Source organism: Psammomys obesus, unplaced genomic scaffold, assembly GCF_907164565.1.
Source record: "Psammomys obesus unplaced genomic scaffold, mPsaObe1.curated_primary_1811, whole genome shotgun sequence".
Classification (NCBI taxonomy): domain Eukaryota; kingdom Metazoa; phylum Chordata; class Mammalia; order Rodentia; family Muridae; genus Psammomys; species Psammomys obesus.
The window spans coordinates 3,867,311-3,885,579 of NW_026591598.1; the positions used below are offsets into that span (position 1 = coordinate 3,867,311).

The window sequence follows — 18,269 nt, forward strand, 5'->3', positions numbered from 1 at the left end:
AACATGTTGCTGTTTGGTGAGTGAGTTACTTACTCAAGCAGAGGGAATGGGGCCAGAACCCTAATCTAGCCTCTGAGGGTATTGCTCCAATCTAAATGTTCTAGAGAAGTTCATAGAGAAAATAAGCAGTAGCTTATGCGTGGGTCTAAAAGTTACATTTATAGGACCATAGGACGTGCAAAATCTCATTCTGGACTTTGAAATACTGCTACCAGCTAGTGATTTCAAGGGTGGGTAGGATGAGTCCTAACAGCTGAAGAGGGGACTGGCCAGTAGGTGGCGCTGACCCTCCGGAGCGCAGAACCCCTCCTTGGGCAGGAAAGTTAGGACCGCCAGCTCTGGCGGGCGTGTAAGAACGGGAAGCGTCTGGAGCACTCTTCCCGGCTTTCCGGTCCTGGGGCGTCAGCCACGTGAACTACGCTGCGTGACCAGGGCACTGTGGGGTGAGAAGAGGGATGCCACGGGCTGGCTAACGCGTCAGGAAGACAGCAGCTGACTGCGCGTTTCCCGCTGCAGCTGCGGGCGCATCCGGGGCTGAGGACACCTCGGTTTCATGGCTGTTAGCCGCGTGCTCTCTCGCGCCCGAGACCGCCTGCTCCTTACGGTCCGCTTCCCCAAACCGCTCAGGAGCTCCAGGCTCCGCGCCCGCCCCGCCCACAGGCTGCCGGTTGGAGGCGCGGCCTCAGCCGCCGGATAGCAGGGAGCCAATCAAAAGCAGCAACGGGCGCAGGGCCCCGCCGTCCTCTCTTTCCTCCGGAAAGCGGAAGCGGAAGTGACGCTAGAGACAGGTGGGGGCAATCATGGTGCCGCTGGGGAGGGGAGAAGCTGCCGCTGCCGCCGTTGCCGGGAGCCGCCGAGGTAAAAGCAGACGCTGGACTCGGCTGGGGCTGGGACTACCCAGGGGACGCGGGACTTGGGCTCGCTGCCTAAGCCGTTCCCGGTAGAGACTTCATTCCACTCGCCAGAGGGACCCCACCCCTCCTCCGTTTCCATGGGGATGGGTATCCTGCCCCCCTTCTCTGTTTCCATGGAGACCCGGACCCTGCCCCTCTTCGCCCGGCTCGTAGCCCCCAGCCTGCCTCGGGGTTTTTCTGTGTAGCCTTGGACTGGGGTTGCTTTCCCGGTCAGGTTCCTCCTGCCAGTCTCTCAGGGGTGCTCGGTTCTCACTCTTCGGCCACCCTCACACCTCCTGGTCTTGTTTGTTACGGAAAGTTGGTCTCTGCGTTGCCGCCGAAGGTGCTGGGGCAGCCCACCGGGGCTCTCGGAATTCTTATCTTTCCACTCAGATACAGAGAAACGTGTATTTCTGGGGTTGCGTAAGCAAAGGTTCGGGCTGGTTCCTCTCAGATTAGATTCCTTGACCTGTGTCTGGTAACTAACTACCTTGCCTTGTCGCTCCTTCACGTAAAGGATCACTTGCTAACCCTGAGCAGAAGTGCAGAACCAGGCTGAAAACTAAGTGATGTGCTAATTATTTTAAATTCTCCTTTTGTGTCTGCCAAACCCACATTTTGTAGAATCTGTGTGTTTTCGGGTGGAGGAAGAATCACATTCCAGACCATGAAAGCTTCAAATTTGGTAATTTCCTCAAGAGACTGTATCTTCAAAAAGAGACTCTGTCTACTTGTCTGTCATTTATTTCCTGATATTTCCTGACCTCCTTGTGTCAGTATGTTGTTAGGGACAGTCCTTGAGGGCAGAAAACCTAGTCACTCTGTACAAGCAAACTCTCTGGTCCGTATCATGTTTGGGGGATACAAATAATTAAAGTGATTGCATTAGCTATTCCTTATGAGGGATTTAACCCCTCCACTCCTTGTGTACGAGAAATGACCGAAGGGATCCATACTCTTTCTATATTTGACAGGATTGTACTTTACATACACACAGTTTCCCTTTCACTCTTTATGAGACAGGGACTATTAGTCCCACTGTAGAAATACAAGGCACAAGCAGGTTGCCCAGAGCAGTAAAGGGCAAAACCAGGATTTCTAGGTGATTGTGTTAGAAGGGTGGTTTTTGCACAGTCAAATGCCTGAAGCTGTGGTTGAAGGCGAGGGTGTTGGAATGGGAGTGCCTCACTTACAGTTTATAGAAGTTCTTCCTTTAAACAGCCACCTGTTTGCTCCTTTATCCTCATTAGCTGCACAGACCCATCTTTAAAGTATGTGACAGTAAGTCACAGTTAGAAAGTCTTGTGAACTGGTAACTTTAACTTTGTTGGGGGGGGGGGGGGGGGGCACAAACCCTTTTTTTTAATAAGTGACAGTAAGTCAGAGTTAGAAAGTCTTTTGAACTGGTAACTTTAACTTTGGTGGGGGGGGGGGTGGTAGATATATTGCTTTTCCTTAAAAGTGACTGAGTGTGTCAAATTTTAAAACATTTCCAAGGAAGATGATGATTTTTTTTTTCCTTTGGTTTGCCTTTTTGGTTTTTGGTTTGGTTGGGTTTTCTGTGGTTTTGGTTTGTTTGTTTATTTGATTATTGATTCACACTGTGTATCTCCGGTTCACCTGGAACTCACAGAGATCCAACTTCCTCTACTTCCCAAGTGCTGGAATTAAAGGCCTGAATCACTGCCTTTCTTTTGTTTGGGGATAGGGTCTTACTGTGTAACTCTGGTTGGCTTAGAACTTGATAAGAGAAAGTGCTGACCTTGAACTCACAGAGGTCTGCTTGCCTCTGCCTTCCAAAGTCTGGGATTTACAGCTTTGATTTGCTTTTAAAATGAGGAAAAATGACCCTTAGGTGGTTAGGATGTGGGTGGGTCTTGTGCTGTGGCTCTAACTCTGGTGTTGTCTGTTGCAGAAAGGCCATTACCTTTTCATTTCTCACAATTGGGCTGAGCACAACTGAACCATGGGGGAACACAGTCCAGACGACAATATCATCTTCTTCAAGGGAGAGGAAGATGACCTAACCCCGGATGACAAGATGCTCAGGTTTGTGGATGACAACGGACTGGTGCCTTCCTCATCTGGAACTGTTTATGATAGGACCACTGTTCTTATAGAGCAGGACCCTGGCACTTTGGAGGATGACGATGATGATGGACAGTGTGGAGAACACTTGCCTTTTCTAGTGGAAGGAGAAGAGGGCTTCCTAATAGACCAGGAAGCAATGTCCCAGGGTTACGTACAACACATTATCTCACCAGATCAGATTCATTTGACTATAAACCCCGGCTCCACACCCATGCCAAGAAACATTGAAGGTGCAACTCTTACTCTGCAGTCGGAATGTCCAGAAACAAAACGGAAAGAAGTAAGTAAAGCAGCAAATGAGGGCCCGGTGTGGCTTTGGGGCAGCTCCTTCCACAGCGTGCTGGCAGTTTTAACTGGGGTTAAAGGAGCTCCTGGGCTTAGAGCCTTCGGTAGTCTTGCCTGTCAACAACACATCGCTTCCTGTTTTGTTGTGACTGCTTTCTAGAACTTTTGGATTGTATGGCCGCATTGTAATTGAGGAATACCACATTGTAATATCTCGGATTTTCCTCTCCAAATCATAAATAAAGTAGAAATTTCACCAAAGTGAATTCATGTTTATACTGCGAAAGTAACAGCATGGCTTCTCTGGTAGCAGAGTGACAGATCTGTGTGTAATGAATAGAACTGTGTCAATGATTTGTTTTGGAGATGCATACAGAGATGTGCTCCATTAATTTAGTGAGTAGTTAATGGTTATTAAGGGAAGTTTTTTAATCCAGGCAGGAGATCACAATTGAGACCAGGTTTGCTAAAAGTTGTCACATTCATGTTCAGTAGTGTGGATAGAGTGATGCCTTTCAGGATATCTTGGAAACTGTAAAGCATTTTACAAATTGTAGTAGTGAATTTGAATGAGATAAATGATATGGCTTAAAGGTAGCGAGCTGCAAACATTATCCTGCAGGTTAATTTGAAAAAGCTGATCACTGGCAGTTGCAGTGCCAAGGACCCAATGTCAGGTATTACCAGGCAAAAATAGGCTTCATTTCTTGAGGAAATATTTTCCTTTTTGATGCAAGGAAGATTTGAAATTCCATACAGCTTGCACAAATGCCTTATTCATGGCATTGGTTTTGTTTTGTGTTTTTTTTTTTTTTTTTTTTTCTTTTTAACTGTAGAATCTTACTTCTGTAAGGCTTTAGTTAAGGGTGGAATGCCTGCTTAGCATTTGTGAGGATTTGATCTCTGGTATCACAAATAAATGGATGAGTAAATAAATACCTCAGAGCTGTAAATACCTTAAGAGAGACCATCATCTCTACCTCCCAGTGGACACGGAAATCTTTGCAGCATCTTTGATATTTGTTCTTTGGTCTGTGCTTGACCACTTCCAGAATGGTGAGAGCATAGGCTTTCAGAGCTCAGTCCAGTACATTTGTTGGCCTGCTCTTATTGCTAAGAAGGTTTTGCTTGTACAGGGCTAAAGTGCCTGTTGCAGCCTCCAGTTCTGTCCTCCTGAGAATCCTTCTTCCATGGGGCAGCCTGCACATAGTTAAAGGTCCTGTCATAGTCTTTGGTACAAGCTAGGCTACACCGAAATGATGGCATTCCCCCGCCCCCAAGTCTCATCAACTGGGTTGCCTTTAATTGAAGGAATTCCAGTTTTCCAAAGTCCTTTTAAAATCCAGAGTTGAACATACTCTTGCAAGAGTGAGTCAGCCTGGTGAGTCGTGCAGCTCTTATCTATCTCTGCATCTGGACACTGAACTACAGTGACTGTGTCATCTGTGTTTTATTATCAACATCTCACTGTTGGCTTGTACTTGGAAACCTCTAGAATAGTGGTTCTCGGCCAGGGGAGATTTTGCCCCTCAGGAGACATTTGGTTGTCACACTGGGGAGGTGCTGACTGGAATCTGTAGGTAGGGGTTAAAGATGCTGTTAGACATTTTATAAAGCACAGGACAACCTCCAGCAAATAGTTGTCCCAGGTGACAGCAGAGCTCAGATGGAGAACTCTGGTCTGCATTGTCATGGCTGCCGCTGTCAAGTTTTGTGCTGGTGAAGGTAGACTTGCTTGTAAGCCTTTGGAGTGTCTCCATACTGAATTTCTCTTGTTGGTTTCAGCCCGGTATGTGAGATTGTGTTGGGGTCCATCTGCCTTCAGCAGACTCTGTTTGTCGCTGCTGTTGTCCTTTTTGAGGTGTCTCATGCAACCCAAGCTGGCCTCCAGTTTGCTATGTAGTTAAGGTTGACCTTGAACCCCAGATCTCCTGCCCTTTCCCTTTCCAGTGCTCGGATTCAGGCATGCAGCCGGCTTCACAGTCAGGTGTCAAGCAAGGTGTAGTGATTGCAGGTGATGGCGATTTACAGTATAGAGGTAGAAATACCTGATGGCCGTATCGTGAACATAAGTGTGAATCGTACCAGCACTGTGTTTGGGAGCTGTGTTTTTAGGCAAGCCTTCAGGGTGGTCTTTAAAAAATGTGTTTAGTTTACGAGAAAAGAATGAGTATTTCTGAGAAATGGGGACAACGTGAACAGAGAAAGGGAAATAGAAAGCAGAGGCCCCTTTCAGGGAGTAGCCAGCTACCCTCCTAAAAACAGTGTGTGTGTGTGTGTGTGTGTGTGTGTATGGGGGGGGTGTTTGTTTCTATTTTGAAAGAGTCTTGCTGTGCAACCCTGCTTTTTTCAAAGTGTTGATCCTCCTGTTTCCCTAGTGCTGGAATTACAGGCATATACCACACATGGCCAGTACATTTTTCTGTAAAGGGCTAAAGAGTAAATGTACTTGTCCTTAGAGACTATGTGGTCTCTGTTGCAACCAGTCAGTTCCACCATTGTAACAAAATCAGTTAGAGATAATACACAGGTAGGCCAGGGGTGGAGCTCAGTCTGGATATCATGCCACAAGGCCCTAGGTTCTATTCCTGACACCACAGTAAAACAAAAAGATACTATGTAAATGAGCATGCTGGCCAGAATTAACTTACTGGCTGTAATGTGTCAACCCTTGGACTAGAATCCAGAAAGTGGCAGGGATGTGGATGGAGATATAGCAAAGATCAGATCTAGAAAGCAGTGATGGCTTGCTGAGGGTTTATGCTGTTCTGGAAGCAATGGGAGTCTTGAGGATTTGGGAGCCAGGAGTAAGATGATTAGAGCAGTATCTTAGAGCCAGGCATGGTGGTGCACATCTTTGATCTCAGCACTCTGAAGGTAGTGGCAGCTGGAGCACTATGAGTTTGAGGCCAGCCTGGTCTGCATAGTTCCGGGATAGCCAAAACTATGTGGGAAGACCCTATCTCAAAAAACAAAAACAGAAGTAGAGTAGCATTTTAGGAGGGGTGCTCTGGCAGCAGCAGGTTACTGGGAGGCAAAGGAAATCGAGGACTTAATGGCCTGCTAGAAAACTTGAGTTTATTTTAACTGATGAAGGGAAGACTGACGGAGCTTGGTGTGCTGTTGGAATTTGAATAAGCCCAGAGTTGAATATGAACCAAAGGTCTTTAGTCGTGTTCATTGAAAAGATTAGTCCAGGACTGCTCATGGTGGTGCACACCTTTCATCTCCGCACACAGGAGGCAGAGGCAGGTTGATGTCTGAGATCCTTTCTCAACACACAAAGATTTTTTTCTCAGTGTGTTCATTTGCTGCTGGTTGATGAGTGGTGAAGAGTCTGCTATAGTGGGTAACTTCAGTCATGGTCAGGCTGCATGCTGAAGACAGTGGTGAGCTCCGCCTTCCACTCCCTACCTCCCCTGCCTAAATGGTGAGTCTCTTAATAAGAATTGGGATCCAACGAGGAAAGTTTGGTGGGGAAATGAGTGAGTTTGTTCAGTGTGTGCTGAATGGAAAGAAGCACAAGGTGGAATCCACTGGAAATGTGGGCCTGAGGTCAAAGAAACGACATGGCTCCTAGATCCCTGTGGGCCAGCAGTATGAACAAGGAAGAAGCTTTGGGCTGCAGAGAGAAAGGGGCCAGAGGAGATGACAGTAGGCAAGAGAGGTGGGTGGAATGTGCTGTTCTGAACTCTAGGTCAGGAAGGCGGATTTCCTGTGTGATCTGAGCAATGCTGAGGAGCCAGAGAAGACACTAGTTCTGTCTCTTGTTCAGTTGCCACTCACATGGTCTTCAGCTGAGCCCAGGGTACAGGGTGTCTAAATGACGGAGAAGTGAGCTGGAATGAGATAACAGGAAGTAGGAAGTATGTGAAGTGGATTTTTTGTTTGTTTGTTTGTTTTGTTTTGGTGTGTTTTTAGTTTGACAGTTGGGAGGGGGAAAAAGCATTGAGACAGTGGTAACGGGGTGGGGCATTGAAACTTTTTTAAGTTTAGGAGGCTTATGCTGGGTGTGGTGTCTCATGCCGTCAGTCCCAGCACTGGGGAGGTTACACAGGTGGGGTTCCAGGCCAGGTGGGGCTACATAGTGAGACCCTGTCTCTAACCTAATTAATTAATAAAAGTCTCAAAAGTTTGGTCATAGTTTTGGACCTAGTTTTAGGCCACCCTGGGTTAATGATTACTACCTGAGTGTTCATGAGCCTATGTCTGAGAACTGTTAAGTAGACCCATACTACTTCAGAACTTATCAGGACCTTGGCTAATAACTAAATGAGAAGAAAATATAGACTTTTTTTCGAAATGCTGTGAGCTTATGCTATAAACCATCTTCCCAAAGCACATTTTGGGAAATGCTGACCTAGGCAGAAGAGAAGATAGGAGGGAGGGAGGGAGTGATTATGCAATCTGATGTTAGCTGTCACTTTCCTGCTTTGTGCTTCTCACCAATTAGTTGCTTCTGTTTGCAAGCCTGGCTCGCCCCATTCGTTTCTTCAGACCATTTAATTATGGACAGGGCAGGGTCAAGGATGCTATGAGCTCCTTGCCAGTGTACTGTGGGTTTATCTTCTTAAAGGTTCTTTCCTTCCTCTTCATTTTTACCATCCTATATGTAAGATCTGTGTAAAAATTTCTATAAGCTAGACTTTTTTCTTTTGAGTTGGGTCGTACACGGCAATCCAAGGCTGCCTTCAGACTCGCAGCAACCCCTTGAGGACTGAGATTAGAGACAAGAGCCACTGCCCTGGTCTGTAAACTGGTGCTCCGCTTAGTAGGTTTGGGGCTGCTGTGGGGGTCAGGAAAAGCAGCAGCGCAGTCTTTGAAGGCCAAGCGTTTAGGCTTGCCTTCCAGAAGCACACTCTTACCTCAGTCATTGATTGACAGTGATTTTATTTTGGCTTCCAAATCCACTTAGCCTGAGGCCAGTGTTTACAAATGATAAACGCTGCATGATCTTTAACCATGGTTGTCCTGGAACCTGTTTTAAGCGTAGCTGTTTTGCTGCGTGGCATTCGTAGGTAGTGCTCTGGAGAAATGGAATCACTTGATAACTACTTGGTCTTGTTGGCTCCTAAGCAGCTTAGGTTCTGAGTCAGATGCTAGCCTGATTTTCCTGTTGATCCTCGATTGTTCCTTTGTCTCCTTCAATGTTCAGTTGGCTTATTGATTATTATTTTTTCAGCATGCTTGCCTTGCACAAAAACAAGCCAACCAGAACCTTGCTACATATATCGTCCCTCCCTCCCACAGGACCTCTGGACATCCTGATTCCTTTTGGGGGGGGGGTTATTTATTTATTTATTTTTATTATTAGTTACATTTTATTAACTCTGTATCCCAGCTGCTGTATCCCGCTCCCTCATTCACTCCCAATCCCACCCTCCCTCCCTCATATCCTCCCTGCCCCTTTTTAAGTCCACTAAAAGGGGAGGCTCCCCTTTCATCTGACCCTGTTTTATCAGGTATCTTCAGGACTGGCTGCAAAGTCCTCCTCTGTGGCCCGGACATCCTGATTCAGCTTCTCATCGTTACCATTTACTGCTTGCTCCCTTCTCATTGTAGCTTCGAGAGGTTCTGACAAAACATTGTCATTCTGCTCAAAAGCCGTCCATATGCTTGAAGGCTTTCTTCTCCAGGTTGCTAAGTAGCTGTTCCTCTGGTGGGTTTCTGTAATCCATGGTTCCCCAAACCTTGTTGTGTCTCTGTTCTTCCAGAGAACCTTCCAGGGAGTGTCTACTTGCCTTCTTGCCCCCTCTGTCAGCACCACAGTGGTGAGCATAATGCATCCTCCACTGTTACCAGCCTTCCTGCTTTTCTACCAAATAGTTGGCAGATATGAAGACAGCCAAGGCTCATAGGCCAAAGCCATTCTCCATGATGACCTAAATATCCTGGAGCATTGGTTGGGAAAGAATGGCCTTTCTTATAAGAAACAGGTGCACTGTTCTTTGAATTTTGTTCCTAGTTTTTACACAGTAGTTGGCTCACTCTCACTCAGTGGCATTCCAAAAGGATGGAGAGAGATCTTCTTTCTCTTTCCCTCCCTTTTTTTTTTTTTTTTTTTTTTTTGAGACAGGATCTTTTTGTAGCCCTAGCTGTCCTGGAGCTTGTTGGTAGACCATGTTTGGCTTCAAACTTACAAAAATCCTCCTTGTGTCTCTCTCTGCCTCCCAAGTACTGGGATTACAGGTGTGTGCCACCACACCTAGCTGAATTTACTTAGCCTGACAGATTTTAAATAAGATTACAGGGGTTAGAAGTGGCATGGCTTGTGTTTGTAATGGCAGCAGCTTGAGGCTAAAGCAGAAACTTGCTTTGAACCTGAGGCTGGCCTGGGCTACCTGGTACTTTCCAGGCCAGCCTGGGTTACAGAGAACTGTCTCAAGAAAATAAAAGGAAGCAACGAAAGTAAGGGAGATTTGACTCCAGTGTCCAGTTTATCCTTTATTTTAGGAAGACTGATTCCAGACTTGTTCCTCAGTGGGAATCCCCGGGGAGCATGGCGATGTGCTCAGACACCAGGGCGGTTGGCTATGCTGGAGTGGAGCCGCCCACCCTCCACTCTGCGCACCGTGATTACATTTCTTCACAGATACCCATTCACCTCCCACGGGACTGCCATTCAGAACTAGGACAGATGAGCCTGTCACTGCTTGAAAGTGTAGTGCTAAGGATCCATTCATTCCCCTCCAAGGTTTGACTTCACCAACTTCAGATGTCAGCCCTGAGAACCCTCCGGTGCTTGGAGAGCAGTAGGGAAAAGCTGGTGGCCCTGGGTGTCGTCTCTGTTGGAGTCCAGAGCAATATGTGCTTTCCATGTGCTACCAGGTGAAGCTAGTTTGTTAGCGAGTCTCTTCCATGTCGGCATGTGAGTTGCTTGTCTCCCTCCCATCAATGAGGCCCGCTGGCCTGGCATAAGAACATGGCTAGTTTGATGTCACGCTGGTCTTTAAAGTTGGTACTGAGGAGTTCTGGGTCTGAGGTTGCTATTTTACATGGGCAGTGTTAGGTACTGCTAACATTTTGTTCTTGGAGGAGCGGGAGAAAGTGCTTGACTTTTAGTGCTCTCCATTTATTCATTTGTTTATTTAGGTTTTTCGAGGCACGGTTTCTCCGTGTAACCGTGGTTGTTCTGGAGCTCAACCTGTAGACCAGGCTGGCCTTGAACTCAGATCCACCTGCCTCTGCCTCCTAGAAGCTGGGATTTAAGGTATGCACCACCTCCAGCTGGCTTTTCCCCTTATTTAAATCAAGCTTATTCCAAAAATTGTTTCTTCTTCAAGAGATTATTTCAGCCCTGGGCTCATCTTTGTGTTCTAGTGTGTACTAGCTATGCAGCCCTAGGCAAGCTGCTCTCTTTCTTCTTTTGTAAAATGGAAATTAAAATATCCTACTGCATCCTGTGAAAATTCAGCAAGATTTATGTAATATGAACTGTACATCACTGTATGCCTCAGATGTCAGGCACCACGTCTGGTGTTTATAACAGTTGTTCAGTTGTGTGTCCTCTTGCAGCTTCATGCTCACAGGCTCCCTTGTTTTCAAAGGTTCAGAGGTCATCTTCAGTTTCAGAAAGGTTAAACATGTTGAGACAACTTCACTAGGAACTGGTTTGGGAAGCAAGTTCTCCTCTAGACAGGCTGTAAATTGTGGTTGGAGGTCAGGCGTGTTTGTACATGGCTTTAATCCCAGGACCAAGGAGCCAGAGGCAGGCGGATCTATCAAAGCTAGTCTGTCTGGTCTGCAGAGTTCAGGGCTAGCTTGAGACCGTCTTAAGCGTGGGTGAGTGTGATTGTGTTCCAGGAGAGCCCACAGAAATCTTGGTAGCTAGACCTAATAAGCTGAACTTTCATAGTAACGGCACTGTGACTGATGGGCGTTTGTATGTTTTTGTTTCTGTTTTGGGGAGCTGGGAATCGAGCCCAGGGCCAGACAATGCTAGGCCAGTGTTCTACCACTAAGCTATTTCTCCAGTCATCTTTCTTTGTTTTTTTAACTTAAGTTTATTTATATGTGTAAGTATTCTGCCTGTATATCTGTGCCCCACATGTGTGCCTGGCACCTATGGAGGCAGAAGGCACGTGATCCCCTGCAACTAGAGTTAAAGCCTGTTGGAAGTCACTGTGGAGGTACCAGGAATTGAACCTGGGTTCTCTGGAAGAGCAGTCAGTTCTCATATACATATGTTCTCCCTAAGTTGTTGAGGCTGCCTTTGAGCCCACTCTGTAGTATGGGAGTGGTAGACTGGGATCCCTTTTCATATCTTCCTGAGTCATAGATCTGAGCTTTTAAATGTAATGTAATAACGAGGCTGTTGTTGGTCTCCAAGCACAGGTCAGTGAACACCAGTCCTCACCACAGATAATCTTTTCCCTCATTTTTGGCTTCTTGGAACTTCCTTGATACCAGGTCACGGAAAGTCACTCCCATGATGGACATATGGGGTACTACTAAAAGTGAAGACTTAGTTTTGTATTTCACCTTTTTAATATTCATAAAATAGATACTGTTAGTCCCCATCTTCCAGAGGGGAAAAAATGAAGCATAGACATGTGTAGCTGTTATTATCCCAGTGCGGGGAGACAGAGAGGAGGGTCCTCAGCGTTCTCTGACTGGAGAGTCTGAGAGCTGCAGATTCACTGAGACACCCTGTCAAAGAAAATAATGTGGAGGCCTTGGTGTGGTGGCACACACCTTTAATTCCAGCACTTAGGAGGCAGAAGCAGGTAAATTTGTGAGCTTGAAATTTGTGAGACCCTGTGTATAAATAAATAAAGTGGAAGAAGATAGAAAACAATACCTGATGAGCACACACACCTGCAAATAGAAGGGTCCACCTTTGAGGTGCTAAAATTGAAACTTGAACTTAGGACTGTCTGATGCCGAAGTCGATGGTTTTTATGGTAACACACCAGTTCACAAAGACAGTAATCAAGACATAGGTGTGTTTGCTGATAACAGGGCTGATAAAAGAAAGGGCAAGTGGGTGTCCTTAGTTGCATATGGGCAGAAGGATGAAGTGTGAATACAGCTCTGGAGAGTGATGATTGTATGAATTCAGCTCTGGTGGACATTGAAGAGATGCAATTTGTTCAGAGCACTTAGACTTGTGATTCAAGAGTTTTAGCATTGTCCATTTAGATTGTGTATTTGGAATAGAAGAAATCAGTGCTAGCATGGGGAGCAGTTTTTCTCTGGGGAGAAGGAACCAGAAGTCACAAGTGATGGGGAAGAAAAGGCAGAGTTTGGTTTCCCATCCCCTAGGGTTTTTGTTTGTTTGTTTGTTTTTGTTTTGTTTTGTTTTGGGACAGAATCTTGCTATGTATAGCCATTGCTAGCCTGGAACTTGCTATTGAGAAGAGTCTAGCTTCAAAGCAGAGGTAGTCCTCTTGCTTCTGCCTCTGCCTTCTGAGTGCTGGGATCAAAGGCTTGCACTAGCATACTCAGGAAAGTGAGTTCTGTAGCTGTAGCCAGCCAATCACTTACTTAGCAGTGTGTGTCTGCTCTGGGCTCAGAACCAGGAACTCCCTGTCTTTATTGCAGCATGTAGAATTGAGTTCTCTCCTTTTTTTTTTTTTTCTCCAGCAGAGGCTCAGGCTTTTTTTCTCCCTAACTTGTAAGAGTTTTGTCTCCTGAAATTCTTCCACGTCCTTTTCTGCTTGTGCTCATCTCCTCCTGCATCTGTTGTCCTCCGCTTCTGTCGCGTGCCGTGATCGTCTTTGCTAAACGTTTCTGTTTTAGAACCGTTCAGAATACTCTGTAAATCTCTGAGCCCCTATGCCTCCTGGACACTATTACATTCTATGCTTAATGAAGTCGCCCAGCCTCTGTGTCCTTCAGCAGAGTCCCCCATAGGTGACTGAGGCCACATGGGGAAATTGAAGTCAGGCTTAGATTATTTTGTTTTGTTTTTTCCTGAGACAGGGTTTCTCTGAATAACAGAGTCCTGCCTGTCCTGTACTCTCTTTGTAGACCAGACAGGCCTTGAACTCACAGAGATCTGCCTGCCTCTGCCTCCCGAGTGCTGGGATTAAAGGTGTGTGCCACCATGTCTGGCTCAGGCTTAGAATTTTAAGATTCTTTGAAAAATAAGTTTCTCCCAGTAAAGTGGCGCAGGGCTGTAATCCCAGCACTCGGGGAGCCAGAGGCAGGTGGATTCCTGTGAGTTTGAGGCCTAGTCTACAGACTTGAGTCCAGGACAGCCAAAGCTACACAAGAGAAAGCCTGTCTCAAAAAACAAAAAATAAAAATAAGTTTTCCTCATGTCCAGTGGAGTCTCCAATGACATTAAGTTCCCATTACAGATACTGTCATTCATTTTGACAAGCAGGCTACTTCTGTGTGACCCTTTACTGAAGTCTTTGGATTCAGTTGGGTATCTCCTCCGTAGAAAGCTTGTCCTAACCTTGTCCTGTTCTTATGTATTGCCCCTTAGACCATGGTCCTGCCTGTCCCAATTCTCCTTTTTGCTTTTCTTGTTGAGAGCAAGGGTCTTTGTTGTTGTGTTGGCATCAAATATGGTGTAATTCTGGAACACAGTTCCTCAAATCCATAACTGCTAAATTTTAGTCTTAATCTAAAGGTATGCAATGTTGTAATATCTCTTTTTTGTGGTCATGACACAGTGCAATTATTTTCAACTTTCTGTTCTGTCTGAGTAGGTTTTGTGGAATTTGTTGCTATTTTAAAATATCTCTGAAAGATACTCTGTAGTGATGTCTATTTATTGTCTCCAGATAAAATGAGAAGTTGATCATTTATTCCATTTATTATTGGAAGAAATTATTGGCATCTAGTACTCAACACTGCATTTATTTGTTTGTTTGTTTGTTTGTTTGTTTGTTTGTTTGTTTGTTTTTGAGCTAGGATTTTTGCTCTGTAGCCCAGCCTGGCCTTGAACTCCTGCCTCAGTCATTCTCCTGAGTGCCGCCATCACTGTCCTACCTTTCAGTGCCTTTCCGGTCTGGGTGCTTTTCTGACTTTTTGTCTTTGGCCTGTCTCCCTTTCTAATCTGCCAAGTTTTCTTGAAAGCATAATTGGCTGACTGTTCACAAGCTGGCTGCTGCCCCACTGTCCCAGTGCTCATGCTAGGACATTGAAGACTGAGGTCTTGCCAATCAGTGGCCTTTTCCCACAGGATAAGCTGTGGTGTTTGTTGTTGTTCGCCTGTGAATGTGGGGGGATATGCTGTACATGTATATTCACACATGTGTAAATGCACATCTGTATACGTGGAAGCTCAAAGGTGATGTCCAGTGTCTTCCCCTGGCAATCCCATCTCTGCTTCCAGAGTCCTGAGATTACAGTGGCCCCCATGGCCATGAGGCTTGTATGTGCTTCTAGAGTCTGAGCTCTGGTCTTCACACTTGCGCAGCAAACACCTCATCCACTGAGACATGCGCCCAGCCCACTACTGAAGAGTCCATTACTACTTTCTTAGCAGTAAGTCTTGCTGGTGTGTCTCATTCATTCATTCATTCATTCATTCATTCAAAATATAAGGAGTCAGTGCCACTTCTTCACAAGGCTGGTCTCTGAAGTTGTTGTCAGTGAGTAAGGTACTTATAGTCCTTGCTGTCATGCAGTTTAAGTTTAGATGAGAAGCAGACATTCGTTCATTTAATTCAGTAGCTATTTTCTTATTTGTTTGTTTCGTTGGTTGGTTGGTTGGTTTTTTGAGACAGGGTTTCTCTGTGTAGCCCTGGCTCTCTTACTCTTTTGTAGACCAGGCTGGCCTCAGACTCACAGAGATTGCCTGCCTCTGCCTCCCTGAGTGCTGGGATTAATGGGTGCTGCCACACCTGGCTAATTATGTACTTGTTTTAATTTTAATTGTATCTTTTCCTTTAAATAAAGGTGGTTCTCTCTATTTCTAGAAACTACTTTTTCTTAAGCGTCCATACTTCTTATGTGAAGGGATTGCAGTACTGGCATGTAGTCCATGTACATTGTCCTGTGTACTCTGAGGATTTAAGACATTTATTTGTATGTAAGCACATGTGGAGGTCAGAGGTCAACTTTGTGCGGTTTCTTTTCTTTCACCTTCACGTGTGTCTCAAGGACTGATCTTGACAACGAGTGTCTGTTCACTGAGCCATCTTGCTGCTGGCCGTCTTCTGTATAATTTACTTTGGCCTAGCTTACTTAGGAAACATTCAAAAAATGTAGACACTCCAGAAATTGTTGTTTAGGGAATAACAGGCAGTTCTGTACATATTTAACACAGGCTTTTATTTTTTATTTTATTTTATTTTTTGTTTCTTGAGACAGGGTTTCTCTGTGTAACCTTGGCAGTCCTGGACTCACTTTGTAGACTAGGCTGGCCTCGAACTCACAGTGATCCATTTCCCTCTGTCTCCCAGAGTGCTAGGGTTACAGACATGTGCCACCACCACCCAGCTTTGCTTTTCTTTGCTTTTCTTTGCTTTGCTTTGCTTTTTCTGGTGTTTGTTTGTTTGGTTTTGTTTTTTTTTTGTGTGTGAATATTTTCAGTCCTTAAGTGGCTAAATTCACGAATGCAGATCCCTTGGATTCAGAGGGCTGCTGTCCCAGGAAGCTATGAGAGTCTAGAGCACCTGTCACAGTGGAACCTGGGGCTAAGGACCAGTGAGGGAGAGGCCCTTGAGGAAGACATACCTAATAGAAGATTGAGATGGCCAAGTGCAAGAATTCAGGTGGGAGCGGGCAGGGAGTGAGAAAGGGCATTCCATTGCCTACTACAGTCACTTACAACCCTGTCAGCTGCTATAGCAACTCAAGAATGAAATTATTTTCTTATCTCTCACCTCTGGGATGGACCTTATGATGGAGACAGGTCTCCCGTCAGTGATAGCTTTGAAATTTCCATTTGTAAAGTTAATACACATGCGTGAGAGGATAATTACCACTGTAAGTGAAGTTACACAATACTGGCATGTGGAGAAGGGCACCGTCATGTAGACATGGGGTGATTATGGAGGACCTGAGAGAGAGAGAGAGAGAGGCTTGGGAGAGCAGAGAAAGGAACTAGACATTTCCAGTAAAGGGGGAAAGAGCACAGGAAAGGAGGCAGGAACTGAGTCATGAGCATGAGTGTGCTGCTGCGTGTAGCTCAGGCTGACCCTTCTGTGTGCCTGGTCCTGAGTCACGAAACTAACAGTGTTGAAAGGCCCTGGGACTCCCCTAGACTATCCTGCCCAGGCACTGCCATGCGGAGTGCTATTTTAGAATTGTTCTGGCAATGACTTCAGATCTAGGCACCAAGACATACTATGTCTGAGTGATTCAGCTCAGGGAATACCGAGCGTGACCTGTGTGGCCGTGGGAGGCTCACCATGAATAGGTGAGCAAGCACTAGTGCAAGGTCCTTTTAGGAGTTGGAGAGGAGAGGAGAAGGGGTGGGGCAGGGGGAAGGAGGAGTCAATGTCCCTCCCTTCCCTAACTAGCAAACTAGCTGGCAGGCTTAATCCAGTTTAAGCCCAGTTTGTTTTTGTATAGCACTAGAAGAGTGGTTCTCAATTAGTGGGCCTTGATCCCTTTGGGGGTCAGCCCACCTTTTCACAGGGGTTGCCAAAGGCCACCAGAAAACATAGATATTTGCATTATGATTCATAAAGTAGCAAAATCACAGTTATGAAGTAGTAGTGGTTGGGGGGGGGGTCACCACAACGTGAGGGACTGGATTAAAGGGTCACAGCATTAGGAAGGTTGAGAACCACTGATCTAGAACTAAGTAGGAATGCTATGGGGGAGGCTGTTGTGGGGTTTGTGTCTGTTTATTTGATGTGTGGTGGTAGGTTAAAGACAGGGTTTCTCTGTGCAGCCCTGACTGTTCTAGAACTCTCTGTAGACCAGGCTGGCCTGGAACTCAGAGATCCACCTGTCCGTACCTCCTAAGTGCTAGGATTAAAAGTGTGCTCCACCACATTTGGCTGTTTTTAATTTTTTTATGTATATGTGTATAGGCGTCTGCTAAGGAGAAAGGCTTCAGCTCAGAGTCTGTGAGTGCAGGGACCTGAGCTCAGGTCCTCTACAAGAACAGTATGTACTCTTAACCACGGAGAATCTTTTCAGCTCCCGACAATGGTTTTTTATTTGTTGTTTTTGTAAGGATCGAAGTCAGAACCTTAAGCATGCTAGACAAACACTGAGCCACAGCTGTGGCCTCAGTTTTTACTTTTTTAAAGAAAGGCTCTTAGGTAGCTCAGACTGGCTTCAAATATTTTGAGTAGCTAAGGATGATTGAATGACCTTGAATTTATTATTTTCTTTTTGAGGCAGGATCTCACTGTATAGTCCTGACTGGCCTGGAACTCAACGTAAACCAGACTGATGTTAAACTTACAGACACCCATCTGCCTCTGCCTCTGCCTCCGCCTCCCTAGCCCTGGAGTTAAGGTGTGCATCACCACACCTGGCCGACCTTGAACTGCTGCTGCTGCTGCTGCTGCTGCTACTATTTCTCTTCCTCCTCCCCTTCCTCCTTCTTGTTTTTGTCTTTCAAGACAGTGTCTCTGTATATCCCTGTCTGTCCTGGAATTCACTCTGTAAACCAGGGTGGCCTCAAACTCAGAGATCTGCCTGCCTCTGCCTCCCAAGATCCTAAGTGCTGGCACACCCAGTTTGTGTCCTACTTTGGGCAGAACCCAGGGTGTCCTGTGTGCTGGGAAAGTGCTTTACCTACTGAGATGGACCCCTTCTCAATACTTTCATCTTTATTAATTTTTTCCAAATCAAAATAATATAATGCGTGAAAATTATATGAAATTCAAACTTCAGTATCTATAAATGTTTTTGGAACGTCGCAGTGTTCAGTTACTTGTCTGTCGCCTCTTTAACATGCAGAGTAAGGGTTGTATAGTGACAGAACATAAAATCCAAAATATGTTCTCTTTGACAATTGACAGAAAACTGTTTGCCCTTGGCTTACACCCATCCTTCCATCAACCCTTTCTGAGACAGAATGGCTGTCTCCTCCCTGGGGCTTTGTCCATCCACTCAGGCTTATTTTATCATCTCCGT

The 18,269-nt window shown here is 45.7% G+C and overlaps 1 protein-coding gene across 1 annotated transcript in view; it reads left to right on the plus strand.

The window, feature by feature from the left end:
- Positions 1–791: 791 nt before the first annotated feature.
- Mtf1 (metal regulatory transcription factor 1) overlaps positions 792–18,269 on the plus strand; it is a 44,666-nt gene continuing 27,188 nt past the window's right edge. Inside the window, exons 1-2 of the mRNA XM_055611501.1 lie at positions 792–858; positions 2,809–3,264. Of these exons, the coding sequence (XP_055467476.1) occupies positions 2,860–3,264 (405 nt within the window). The 5' untranslated portion in view covers positions 792–858; positions 2,809–2,859. The remainder of the gene's footprint in view (positions 859–2,808; positions 3,265–18,269) is intronic.